Source organism: Heterocephalus glaber, unplaced genomic scaffold (assembly GCF_053883595.1).
Source record: "Heterocephalus glaber isolate CG9 unplaced genomic scaffold, H.glaber_assembly_v1.0 deba00000347, whole genome shotgun sequence".
Lineage (NCBI taxonomy): Eukaryota > Metazoa > Chordata > Mammalia > Rodentia > Bathyergidae > Heterocephalus > Heterocephalus glaber.
In genome coordinates this window covers 48,915,734-48,929,630 of record NW_028258143.1, presented here as the reverse complement: position 1 = coordinate 48,929,630, position 13,897 = coordinate 48,915,734, and the positions used below count along the sequence as shown (strand labels likewise).

The window sequence follows — 13,897 nt, the reverse complement described above, 5'->3', positions numbered from 1 at the left end:
CAGAGCTGTCTAGAGATAGGAAAAGGCTTAAAAGACCCTGTATGAGCCAGCTCACTCCTTGGGTTCTCTAATTTGGAATTTTTTGTTGCTGTTACTTTCTTGATGGAGTTAAATGTGCTCATTTTAGCTCAGTGAAGAGTTCTGCACATGATCACACCTAGCATTAAGAGAAGATGTGCTGGAAATGATGATCTTTCATTGTTCATCCAGCCATTCATTCCCCAGACATTTACCAAACAGATCAAAAGAGTAGGCTCCAAGAGCTCAGCTTATAATAATGACTAAGACCCAGCATCTGCCCTTGCAGGGGAAGAAAAAATGTAAACTAGTAATGTGAAAAGAGCAGTAACAGGTGTATACATCAGACGTGCCAAGGAGCCCAGGAGGTGTGCTAAACTCAGTCTGAAGAATCAGAAGAGACTCGACTGAACCTTCCTAAGCAGAAATCCTTCCTGTTCCTTAATTTTTATGGTAGCCACCTGATAAATGTGCAATAGAGAATCATTCATCAAACCAGTCTCTCAAGTACCAAAGCACAGCGCTGTTCTCGAAAGCAGGCCTGCTTGTAATCACTCCTCAAGTCATGGCATATCACTCACTGCAAATGAAGAGAAAGAACTGTTTGTTGCAAGTATGCATTTTGTACCTTTGTTGAAGAACAGATGTGATCTGCTTGCAGAAATTCTCTCCATTTTGAGAAAGTTCCTTGAGACTCTTGTATGCCTTGTTGTACTGGAGAGGGAAAAAAAAGATGAACAGGAGGATCATGAGTGCTTACAAAGGCAGAGCTCCCATACTGTGACAATGGTTGTCATTGTCAGTGACTGCAAAACTACAGGGATGCATGACTTTTGGATGAATTCCTTTTTGTTTTGGTACTGGAGATCAAACTCAGGACTTTGCGCTTTCAAGGCAGGTTGCAGAGCCACTGAGCTAAATCCCCAGCCCTGGATGAGTTCTTAAAATAAAGATTAAGTCTCCTCTGCCTGGGTATGAAAAATCCTGTAGAACTTTTCAAAAATGAAGTTGATCCATTTTTCTTTTAGGCCAAATGCAAACAATTCAGTAGCACTTGGAGTCTAGTTTTGTTGCCTTTATTATTCTCAGGAAGGTCAAAGTACATTCTAAAGGACACCACATAACCATTTTGTGTCCCCGACCTCCACACTAACTCTGCTCAATATTCCTGGATTTATAACGAACCATGAACCATTAAAGTGAGCACTTAACTGGGCATGGTGGTGCCAGCCCATGATTTCTGCACCCTGGGGGGAATGTTTGAGCCAGTCTGGGCAATTTAGTGATTTAGTGGAATTCTGTCTCAAAATTAAAACTAAAAAAAGGGCTGGGATATATTTTGGTGGGGAGGCCCTGCAGTAAATCCCCAGTACTACAATAAACAAACAAACACATTTTTAAAGTAAAGTGAGTATTTTTTGGCCAAGCTGCAAAGAAGTAAATGAATAATTTATTAAAATTTTGTCCCAGCTTCTGCTGGGTCTCATACAACTCTTTTTTTTTTTTTTTTTTGCTTTACTCCTCTTCGTTCATCTGATCTTGTCTCATAATAAGAATATTATGAAATTTTGGTTTAAACAAATCTTTATAAATGTGTAAGTAGTATCTGTGTTATCAGCAATATTGCAGTGCATGTCTGGAGAATTGGATGCTGGACCAATTGTGCTGCATCCTCCCCTCCCCAAATTAATGGCGGTGGCTGGAGCTTGGAAGAGAGGCAAAATCAATAGTTAACCATGCCCAGAGTGTATCACTGAAAAGCAGACTAACTAAAGAGATCTCCATATTAGAAACAAAGTCTTTCCACTATAATTAACCCTTAACCCTCAGCACATTAAAGAAAAAAAGAAGCATGAGGAAACAAGGCAACAGAATGCCTCCCCAAACCTCCCAATTCCCCCAAAGCTGATCCACGGGGAGCTGATGGGGAGGAAATCAAAAGCCAAACAGCTGAAAAAAAATTTATAGGTAAAGCTTCAGAAATTCATTCATATATGAATTTAGCCTGCAGACAAAAGAATTTAAATAGAGATCTTGTCATTTGATTTAGAACCCCATAATGTCATTCTAAACAATATATTTATAAATATAGACACTGATTGCAATAGATTTTTAAGAGCCCAGAGAGATGGCAAATGTCAGCAGATTCTGCAGCTTATTCTGACACAGAGCAGGTGAATTTGATCATAGAGCATCCCAGACACACACTCCTATAGTTTTCACCTGGGAAGTGCAACAGCAGAACATTTTTCAAAATGAGATTCTTCCATACGAGGGCCCAGTTCTGTGTGGATTGAGTGTCATGCTATGGGCTTTTTAATCATGTAATGAGCCAACCTCTCCCAGAGCTCAGACATCTCAGTATTTAGTGGAGCACCATATTGAGCAGAGAAAGGGAAGGAAACTCAGTTTCTGAGCTCCTCTTCAGCAGCAGGCATAGTCACCTGTGTAAACACCCTTAACCTCAGAACCCTTCTGCTGAGCATATAGGATCAGACAGAAGATGTGTGTCCAGAGAGGAGGAAGGACCTTGAGAGATGACCTGATCAAGGCCATCACCACTGGGGATGGAACAATCCAAAAACAGTCTTACAGACACTAAGCCCTTTTATGAGTTGAACTTTCCTCTAAATTCAATACGGAAAGCTATAGTGGGATTTAGTAGACATGCACTACAGGTTGAGAACCCCTATGCTGAAATCTGAAATCCAAAACACTTAAAAATCCAAAACTTTTTAAGCGATGACCTGATGCCACAAGTGGAAAATTCCACACATAACCTGATGAAATGAGTCTCAGTCAAACCACCATGAAAATATTGTATAAAACCAGCTTCAGGCTGTGTGTCAAGGTATATATGAAACATATGAATTTTTTGTATAGACTTGGGTTCCATTCCCAAGGTACCTCATTACGCATATTCTGATATACCCAAATCTGAAAGCACCTCAAATCCTAAATATTTCTGGCCTCACATTTTGGATAAGAAAGATGTAATACATAGCAGAAAACATCTTCGTTGAAACTGTCTGGGACGTGAGGGAGGTGAGGGTGCCAAAACTTTCGCAAAGAATTTGTTAACTCCTAAAGCAGGGTTTGCCAAGTCAGGCTCCCGCAGGCACTGGGCAGGAGCCCAAATGTGTGTGGGACAAGATGGAGAAGCAGCTGCCAGGGACTTCTGTCCCATCATTGCCCCATGGGAAGGTGGCTTAGATAGGACGGATCTTCCAGTTTGTCTAAAAAACCCTGAAATTTGGATTTGCATCTGAAATACGAATTTAAAAAATTGTAGCAAACAATTAACACATTTTATAACCATCTGCAGGGCAGGCAAAACACACTTGTGGTTGGGTTCCTCAATCTTGAAGAGAAAATGCTTCTCAGTCAGGAGAAGAAAATCACTGTTTCGCAACCAAGCTTTGTGATTTTTATTTCTAAGAAAGCTAACTTGCCCTCTGTGAGTGACAGAATACTATGAAAGCCTTCTTCTTCCCCTTGCAGGTATGCTGGAAAAGTTTTGGTGTGTTTTAAAACATTGAGAAGTCCCTCAGGAAAGAAAGTTGTTCAGCTTCCTTGTTACTCCCATGTGACCTAAGGCCTTTGATTTTCTCATAACACCTAAGAGCATCCCACTAAACACACTTCAGTGTCAGCAGAAGAAATGACTTGTGATAGCCCTGGAATGAAGTCATTTCCCAGCCTCCTTCATCCACAGGTCCACAGCTGTGTGACAAAAGCTGTCCAAAGAGATGTGGGGGAAAGCTTTGGGTGGGATTTCAGGGAAGGTTTCCTTCTTCATCTGTCCTTCTCTTGGACTTGGAAGTGATGGACAATGTCATAACGTGGTATTGAGACTGGACATCAGGAGCTAAGGTCATAGAGCAGAAAGAAAGAGCCTGGGTCCAACAGATTAAAGTGTGAAAGAAATACACTGGTGTTATTTAAGACTTTCTTAGTGAGGGATTTTCCACGATGCAGCCTAACATAGTTCTAACTCACAGTCTTAACTTTTGGTTCTAAATTACATTTTTATGTTTCATAAAATAATGGTATGGAAAGTAATGATACATATTATGTGTTTTAAGTTATAGAGATATTAAGTTTCTTCTGTTCTTCTTTTTGAGCAATTTTCTTTTCTTTTCATGATTTCTTTGGCTATTCTGAGGTATTTATTCTTTTGTATGAATATTCATTTAATTATAATTTTTTAAATTTCTATTTGAATCCTGATTGTAATTGTATTTCCATATATATATGGAAATACTGTAGATTTTTATGGTATTTAGATTTCCCATAAAAAAAATGTCATAAGCCTTTTCATTTGTCCAAATCTTATTTCATGTTAATAAGATCTTGTGATTTGCTTTACAGGTCTTGTGGTTTTCTTATTTGAGGTTAAGCTTTTTTCCCCTAGTGTTTCCCCTCATGCATGCTAGGCAAGTGCTCTACCGCTGAGCTGCATCCTCAGGACTATGTGTTTTTTATGTATTTTCCTATCTATTTCTCTCTCCAACTCATAGTAAAACAGAAACAAAGACTCAACAAAGGAATCATGGGCATGAGTGAAAGATCTGGATGCTTGCTTGTCGAGTGAGTTTTTCTGCTCTGAAACACTACAGAAGGCTGGGGCTGGGCCCAGGAGAAAACAGAGATCAGGGGGACTTGTCATCTTCCTGGGGAGAGTAGGGAAAGGAACCTCCGTGCCAGGAGAACCTAGTGTGGAAGGAAGGAGCTCTGAGATTAAACATCCTAAGGGCAGGTTCCTGCCAGCCCCACAGCATCTGCCGTCAGCTCGCACACACACAGCAGCCCTGGGGAGAGAAAAGGGGGCCATGGAGAGCAGACTGAGGATGGGGCATGTAGGAAAGACCTCGCCTACTTCCAAAGTACAAATGGATACAACCAGTTGAGAATGTTTCTACAATGGGCTGCAGGGGATCCTGCATGCGCCAAATTTATCAATCCATCAAATCTCCCAAAGACACAGGTTTTATACTGTCTCCAGAGGACTGGTGTTAGGATGCCAGACCTCCCAGAATGCTTACAAATCAGTGATTGAAAACTCAATTGCCTTCGGCACAGTGGAGGAGCCTATGGCAAAGCGGGGTGCCCGTCTCCCCACGGCATTCAAGTTCTACTTCTTTTTTTTTTTTTTTTTGGTACTGGTGATTGCACTCAGGTCCTTGCGCTTGCACAGCAGGCAGAAAAACCACTGAGCTAAATCACCGGCCCTCAAGTTCTACTTCTTAAGAGGAAGAGGCTGCTCAGTGTGTCCTTTATGGCTTCCACCTATAATCCACCTGTTCCAGAATTCCTGGTGCCCAGGCACACAGAACCCAGGAAGTTTTTCAATGCATGACGTTGTTATTAATTCTGTGATCAGATAAGAGCTATCCTGCTTGTAAAAGCAGTAGAGAGAATGTTTCTCTTTGACCCTATGTACAATGTGCTAGGAAGTCCCTAGAAAAAACCTGATCAAGATAGAGATAAGGGTGACATCAATAAATAAAAAGAGTTGCTAAGAATATTTCATTATCTCAGCATAATTCCTTATTTAGAGTCAATGGTTCTAGACCTTTTATTATGTACTAGCTACTCAGAGTTGACAATGGAAACCGAAAAGCAGAGTTACATAAATGCCAAAGCAGTCCCAGTGTGTGTGTGTTTCTATGTGTGTGTATGCATTCATATGTGTATATACATGTGTATGCGTCCGTGTGTGATCAGAAAATCCTGGACCATATCTGCTTTTTTTTTTTTTTTTGGATACCGGGGATCGAACTCGGGTCCTTGCTCTTGCGCAGCAGGTGGCAAAACCACTGAGCTAAATCCCTGGCCCTGGACCCTATCTGCTGTGAGGGGATGCAGTATCTTGACTTTGGCTCCCCTGTTCCTATCTCACCTCCTTTTCTCCCCACATGGATCAACCAGAGAGGACTCTGAAAAGGCTCTGTGGAACACAATTTGGGAATCACTAAAATTCAATCTCCTTATTAGGCCCAAATTGTTGACAATAACCTCATTAGCTAGAGACAGAAATGTGACTAGAAATGTTAGGTAAGTGAATCAGTTAGAGAATCTATCAGAAGCAAATACTGTTATGAATGGCTACTCAGTATAAGCATGCTAATTTTACTCAGAGCGCCCATAACCTGTAACGAGCAGAACAGATATAACTGTTTTACTTCTTCCTCCTCTTGTTCCTTCTCTTCTTCTTTTCCTTTCCTTTCTCCTCTTTTTCTTTTTCTTTCTTTCTCTTTTTCTTTTTTGGTGTTTTGAGATAGAATCTTACCCTGGTGTTCTTTTCCTATACATTCACCTTTTAAATATCTCATCCCTTGCCAAACACTCATTCCGGGAAAAAAAAATCTAATATTGATTTTACAACTCCATATGAATTTATATAAACATGCTGGATCTTCCCAGGACCATTAGTTACCAGGAAAATGTGGTGAGTTTTTTCCCCTTACAAAGGAAAATTTCAGGCTGGTAGAAGACTATGTGGGACTTCGCTGAGTCCCTTAAAGATTCCTTCACATAGACAACTGAGCTACACAGACATTTCCTATTCAGCCAAGAGGAAAAAGTTTGTGCCCAGCACTTGTAAGCAAATTTTGTTGTATAAATACTGTCATTATAAAAAAAAAAAACCCCAGTAATCTAGGCAAATGAGCACACAAAATGACTTAGATGACTTATAATCAATATAAATAGCTTAGCTGCTCTTTCTGACTTTCCAGTTTCAGTGATCAAGAAGGTTAAATCCAGTTATTTCAGAAAAATCTGTTTTTATTCTAACTGCTAGGATGCTAGGATGGAAACTGTTTTTGGATAATAGTAATCCTCAGAGTGTTAAAGAGGGCATGGGATCCCATTTAAGCTTAAGTAAGCTGTTGCTGGATGCTCTTCCTATGCCAGGCACAATGCTACTGATTTCATGTGAATTCTGATTCATAGGAAGTGGTATTTCAAAGCACCATTCCTAAGTAAAGAGTTAGCAGTATTCATTTGTCATCTGTGAGATGTTTGGAATCTCTGTGGCAGGCTGTTATAGATCATGAGATAGGGAACGCTGAAGAACATAGACAACTGCATTCTGTCTTCCTCTCATTTTATAGATGAGAAAACCGAGGTCTAAGACACATGGCATGGGACACTGCTCATTCATGCACCCTGGGAAGGCTGTGAGCCACAAGACAGCCACGCCAAGCTGAGCCTGCCTTCTTTGTCTCTGCAGCGGATCAGAATCCCTCTGGGGCCATTGCATGGCATCTTCTGAGCTAGTGCCAGTCACATCAGCTGACCAGGCTGAAATGTCAAGATGGGAAGCCAGGTTGGCACGTGAACCAGGTCACAACCTGAGGAGCAGCCTGGTGATATTTCAAGAGCTGATTCCACGAGAGAAGGGCTGTGTGGAGACCAGAGGTTTCCTTTGACGGGTCCCTACCTGGTTACTGAAAGAATGTAAAAAAAACAAGAACTTGGCCACAGCGCCTTACTCCCCACTGGCTTCTGTGGTGATGTTTCACGAAAGAGTGTGCTTTGCCTTGCCTCGCCTATCCTTTCCCTTCCTTCTTCCTTTCTTCCCTCCCTCCCTTCCAGGCTTCCTTCCTTCCATTTTTTCTTCCTCCTCTCCACCTCCTTCTCCTTGTCCCTCCTCCTTCTCTTCCTCCTCCTTCTTCTTTCTTTCTCTTTCTCTCTCTCCCTGTCTCTCTCTCTCTCTCTTTCTCCCTGTCTGTCTCCCCCCCCCCCACCTCTCTCCCTCCCTCCCTTCCCATAATTGGAGTCTTTCATCTGCATGTAATTGGATCCTGCTTATTTCCTTGGACACAGACTAGAGGATGATTTCCCTTGTCATATTTTTGGTTTAGAAGCTAAGCTCACAAGCATCAAGGCCCAGAGCCAGTTTCTTTCCTTTGTAAAAACAGAACTTTCTTTTGAAAACAAAAAAATTCTTTAAATAAATGTTGATACTCTCAAGATCAGTTAAAAGTCTTACACAATATTTAGGCAATTTTTGCCCCACCATCATGACAATAATTTGAAAATAGATGCTGACCCAGCTTTTTGAGGTTGAAGGCTAACCTAAAGGCAATTTTTAAACTGTTTTGTACCAGGGTCTGCTTTAGTAGTTTGGGGAAATCTATTTTACTTAGAATAATACTTTTAAATGTATAATACAAGATAACCACAGGATTATAAAAGAAACTGTACTGATATTTATTTATAAATATTTATTTATTTAAATAATATTTATTTATTTTAAAATATTTTAAAATTGTGATATATTGTGTGCTTTTAATTAACATACTAAATAACAAGTCTTAAGAATTACCAAAATTTCTGAGACTGAGAATAAATAATATTTCTAGATATCTGCAGCAACCCTAACATCCTATAAAATAGGCCTGCTTTTTATTGGTTGCATGGCCACAGAGGCCGCTAGTGGTACTGAAGTTCACTGCCTGTATTCAGAATTGAAGGAATTAGTGCAAATAGAGATGTTTTTCCCATTTAAATTCATGTCATCCACTGAGACCCATATATAATGCACTGGTGCTGACCAAGGTAAGAACTACATCCAAGATAAAGTGATGAGTTCTGCTCTGTGCAACCCTAGGGACTGACGGGCTAGGACAATTTGCAGGTGGTTAAAGCTTCTGGTTTTTTTATAATTACTTCAGGGTTTTGTGAAGCATTCACTTGCAATCCATTCCCTTGTTTTATTATGTTCCTAAAGTTCCTCATCTTCATAGAGTATTGTTCCCCAAGTATACGCTGGGATTGTATCAGGAAATCAACTCGAATGCTTGATGGAGATGAAACAATTGCAAATAAATAAATATTCTGTGGCTTCAGAGGGTCTGGAAACCCAGGGTGAAGGATATCCGCCTCCTCTTGGCTCCCAGACAACTTTGGTAGCAATAGGCCTATAGAGATGACCTTCAGAGTCGTGGACAAGGACAAGAGTCCTTGAAACAGTGGCTCAGAAAGGTACAAGGAGCTGTTCCACACCCCAGGGAGCGGAGACTGAGGCAGAGTGGAGGTGATGGGTTGTCTCAGGGCTGCTTAGAGAAAACATTTTCCCAGGTGCTGATCTAAATACAGCCTTTGCTCCCTACAAAAAAGATGTTAGACCTTCAGTTTCTTCTGTTTTAAAAACTTAATTAAACCTGGCCTCAGTTTCCCTCTCTACTGTCTATTCCACTCTTCTGGCATTGACTTTCTTCTTTGGGGATTATCAGTGCCAGGGTTTTGCCTGCATTAATCAAATGGCTATCCCACTCAAGCCCCGTACGGTTCAAAAACATCATCAGGCCTCAATTTGAGACAAGAGAGGGTTTACCAGTCTACTGTGGAAGCAAACTCATGGAGAGAAAAACAAACAAATAAATAATAAAAGGCTTCTTTAAAAAATTATCAATAATTCCAATGAAAAAAAGATTAAAATCTAGGTAATAAAAAGAGGGACGTTTCACTCTATAAAACAGACACTGCACCATCCGGCAACAATACAATTAGAATTTGTTTTTACATGAAGTACATCTTGTTCTTGTGTTTAGAAAAGTAGAATTAGGGACAGCTGGCCACCCCATTGCCGTCATTAATCTTACTAGTCATTTATGAATTCAACTCATTTATGTGATCTGATTCTTGAACTCATTTTACGTGATTTCCTTACCCTTCGAATAAACAGAAAGGAAACCAACAGTTGTCTGGTGATCTTTTTCTTTATGGCTTTATTACAGACCTCATTTATCTGTCTCTTTAACTTTTCTTTCTTTTTAAGTAAAATATATGAAAGATTACTACAATCCCTTGCTTCCAAGGTCTCCAATTTTAACTTTGCAGCTCTTTTTTAGGACAAAATATTGACAATCTTTGATTATTTTATCTTTGAAATAAAGACACCTTCCCTTCATTTTAGCTACTTCTTATTTCCTAAATCCTCTCTCCACTACTGTTGCTAACAACCTTACAGTGTATTTGGACTTCTGGCCGATCTTCTGTTTTTGCTGCTCCCAGGACGGGAACAGCCCTGCTGGTGAGCCAGAATACAAACCCTGCGCAGGCTGGACAGAGTGAGGAGTCTGTCTTTCCTCCCTCGGGGCTCGGGATCCTTGACTCTAGACAGTACGAGAAAACACAAAGACCCTCCTCCCTGGCTTCATTCACAGAGACAAAAATTGGCTGCAGATACTGCATGTTTTTGTATGTACTTCACACTCCATGGAGGCTCTGTTGGTGTGCTCCTTAAGACTGCTTTCCAACAGCTACCATCTGGATCCAAATGTGATGGAATACACACACTCCAACCTTCTCCATGAACGAGAATGAAAGAGAGCAACTACTGCCATTTCTTAGAAAGGCCCGTTTCAAATTGATCTAAAGGAAAACTGCAGAATTTTGTACCACAGCCAATGTCTAAACATGTTTGTTTTCTGGGTGTCTCAAATTTCTGAAGTTAAAGCTATTAGTACATAAACCTTCCCCATCCACCTCGGGCACACACCACCCTGAGCTACTCACCGAACAGTCTGCCAGTGGGTCCCTCATGTCCAAGTGCTTTTTCCTTTTGTCCTTTCACCTACTCTCCAGCATTTGGACGTTGCAATCAGGGCTGGGTGTGTTCTGGACTTCCGGGATTCAAAGGACCAAGAGTACGTCAGTCCCTGTCAAACACACCAAGGAGGAAGTCTCAGCCCTGGATTTTCATCCAGTTTGTTTCCTGAAAAAGCAAAGAACAGCTCTGGGTCAAGATATCCAGTGTGAGTTGGTGAGACATCAGCCAACACCCAGAGAGCAGGGCACTGTGTCCCCAGGGCTGGCCTTGAGAGGAGGGCTGGCAAGCTGTAAAATGTCCCCATAATTCTGCTGCCCAGGATGATGGTAAGGGTCTCACATTCTCTCAGCTTGCTGTACCAGTCATGTTTTTCATTTTCTGTATGTTATGCTGCCTTTGAGATTGGCTTCCCTTGCTGGTTTCCATTAGGAAAGCCATCCTGTCCCACTATCTCATAAGGAATAGTGCAAGCTTCACAGTCCCAGTACAGGCAGGTGGGGCACCTATACCCTACTCCACCCCAGCGCCTTCCCAGAGACTTCTTTTTATGCTTGGACACTTGCTAGATTAAAATACCTCCACTTTGCATCACTATCCCCCTTGCAGAGTGTTTAAGGGCACCAGGGTGTCCTGGCTGAATGCAGATTGACAATTAGAGTCATTTATTCAGCTTCTGAAAGAGGACAGAAAGAGAATTGTTTCATTTATCTCTTGTTTCAATGACACTGTGTAACAACAGAAAACCCAGTGACTTCAAATGACGAAGAATTTATTCATCCACAAATCTGTAGTTAGCTGGTGGTTCTTCAGCTGTACTTATTCATGTAAAAGCAGGACATTGGCACAGCCCTTTGCCCCTGGGTGGATGGGCAGCTAATCTGGGCTGTGTTGGGCAGGTAGCTTGATGTGGGCTGACTATAGGCTGAGGCAATTTTCCATCAGTCAGTAGGCTATCCTTGCTGTTGCCAAAGCTCATCAGAGGAGCCCAGAGAGTCAGTGGAAGGGCTTGGGATTTCCTGAGGTGCAGACCTGGAACTGACACACCACCACGTTAGCCACCACAGGCCAGCCCAGATTCCAGGAAGCAGAGTTGAAAGTCCCACTGCAAAGGCACAGATACAGAGAGGGCTGAGAATCAGAATTAGTTTTTATTCAATCTACTACAGTGGCCAGTCAATATTTGTGCTTCAGTGACTGGAGAGATAAAGTAGAAAGACACAGGAGGAGCTGGTGCTCTGTCTTCCTCCCCCTGCTCCCACACAGTCCGAGTTCACAGGCTTTGGACTTCAGCAGAGATTGGGATTGAGACATAAGAGGAGCTAAATTCCTGAGAGGTTCTAGATGTAGATCAGGAAGAGGACCATCTCCCCTCTGACCTCACAGGCCCCCTAACGAGCCCTGCCGACACAGTGGAGAGCTCCCCTCCTGGGAGGCAGAGCCCAGCAGGACTGACTAGGGTGTCACCGGCAGCTGGCACTGAGGCTGGTGAGTCACCTTGACAAGGCAGACAGGGCAGGTCCAAGTGAGTAAATGTGTCCTGGGGACTCCCCAGCACAACCCCCTGGAATGACTTCGGGAGAAGGAGGCTGAGCTCCACTGTGAGTCAGAGGGGCAAAGAGGCTTGTGACTTTGGAATTCACCCCATCATCACGTCATTCTCACCCATAGATGGAGAACTGGACTTACAGTGAAGCATCTCCAGAGAGAAGGTATACCTTCCCCTTTTTCTGAAAAATTTAGTGCTCAAGCATAATCTTGAGCTCTCTGCCCACAAATTTGTCTCTATCCATAGGAGTCTGACCAATACTCATTCTCTGGCTTCTTTCTAGCCCAGCCTCCAGTATGACTTCCGGCTTGATTTCTCAGATTCCAACCTCCCAGCCTCCAGTCTTTGCTCCCATTGACCTTCCAGGCAGGGTCTCTCTGCAGAAAGAAAACCTGGAATGGATTATCTTTGCTCCTGGCCTGGAAGTTGCTCCACTGAACTCCACCTACCACATACTGTGCTGCCTCCGGGGGGAGGTGACAGCATTTGTATATCACTATTAATTACTCATAAAACAAATGGTGGGTGTTGGTAAGTTAGTAAGAAATAGGTGCCCTAATGTAAATAGAAACTAAGGGCAATTTAAAATTCATCTTATGTGTTAGTCAGCTTCCTGTCCCCGTGACAAAATACCTGAGAAAAATATTTTAAAAGAAGAAATGTAGAAAAACTGGCTTTTCAAATGCTGAAGATTGAAACTAGACGCATATCTTTCACTAACTAAAATTGAAACAGATCAAAGTTATAAATATTAAAACAGAAACACTAAGTCTGCTGGAAGAGAGAATAGGTAGAACGCTTGAGGAAACAGGAATAGGCAAAGACTTCATGAACAAAACCCAGACCGCACGGGAAATACTACAAAGAATCAACAACCGGGACCTCATCTTATTAAAAAGATTTTGCACAGCAAGAGAAACCACAAACAGAGTGAAGAGACAACCCACAGAGTGGGAAAATTTTTTTTTTACCAGTTATTCATCAGACAAAGGGCTATTATCTAGAATATATAAAGAACTCAAAAAAATCAGATCCCCCAAATTTAAAGACCCAATCCAAATTTGAGCACCTGAAATGAAATGATACTTCTCAGGTGAAGAAATAGAAACAGCAAATAAATATATGAAAAAATGTTCAACATCATTGGTCATTGGAGAGATGTAAATTAAAACAACTCTGAGATTCTATGTCACTCCAGAAAGAGTGGCTGCTATCAAGAAATCAACCAAAAAACAAATGCTGGAGGGGCTGTGGGGGAAAAGAAACCTTTCTTCACTGTTGGTGGGAGTGTAGACTGGTGCAGCCACTGGGAAATCAGTGTGGAGATTCCTGAAAAATCTAAAACTAGAGGTTCCATTTGATGTGGCTATTCTTTTTTTTTACTTTTTTTTTTTTTTTGTATTAAATTCTTTTATTGGTACATTGTAGGTATACAACACAATTACATTTCTCACTGGGAATTGTACCTTTACATGATGGATCTTGGTTATTTTTTCCCCATTCCTAGCCCTCCCTTCATCCCCTCCACCCTTCCCTATTTACAAAGACTTTATCTCCATTTTTTCCATTTCTCAGCATTTTTCCTTTCCCTTCTTTCCTTTCCCCTGCCCCTCCCACTACCCCTACCCCTTTGGACTTTTTCTTCCTATTTTACATTTTTGGTTATTCATTCTAATCATTGGTACATTTTAGGTATACAATATAATGACATTCATCATTGGAAATTTGCACCTTTACATAGTCTCTCTTGGTTCTTATTTTTCACCCTT

The 13,897-nt window shown here is 41.5% G+C and overlaps 1 protein-coding gene across 2 annotated transcripts in view; it reads right to left on the bottom strand.

Moving 5' to 3' along the window:
- Nostrin (nitric oxide synthase trafficking) overlaps positions 1 to 10,816 on the bottom strand; it is a 63,220-nt gene extending 52,404 nt beyond the window's left edge. For both annotated transcript variants that reach the window (XM_004857612.3, XM_004857613.3), the window contains exons 1-2: positions 10,549 to 10,816; positions 647 to 732 (exon numbers count right to left, since the gene is read on the bottom strand). In XM_004857612.3, the coding sequence (XP_004857669.1) occupies positions 647 to 732; positions 10,549 to 10,575 (113 nt within the window). In that variant the 5' untranslated portion in view covers positions 10,576 to 10,816. The remainder of the gene's footprint in view (positions 1 to 646; positions 733 to 10,548) is intronic.
- Between the last annotated feature and the right edge of the window lie 3,081 nt (positions 10,817 to 13,897).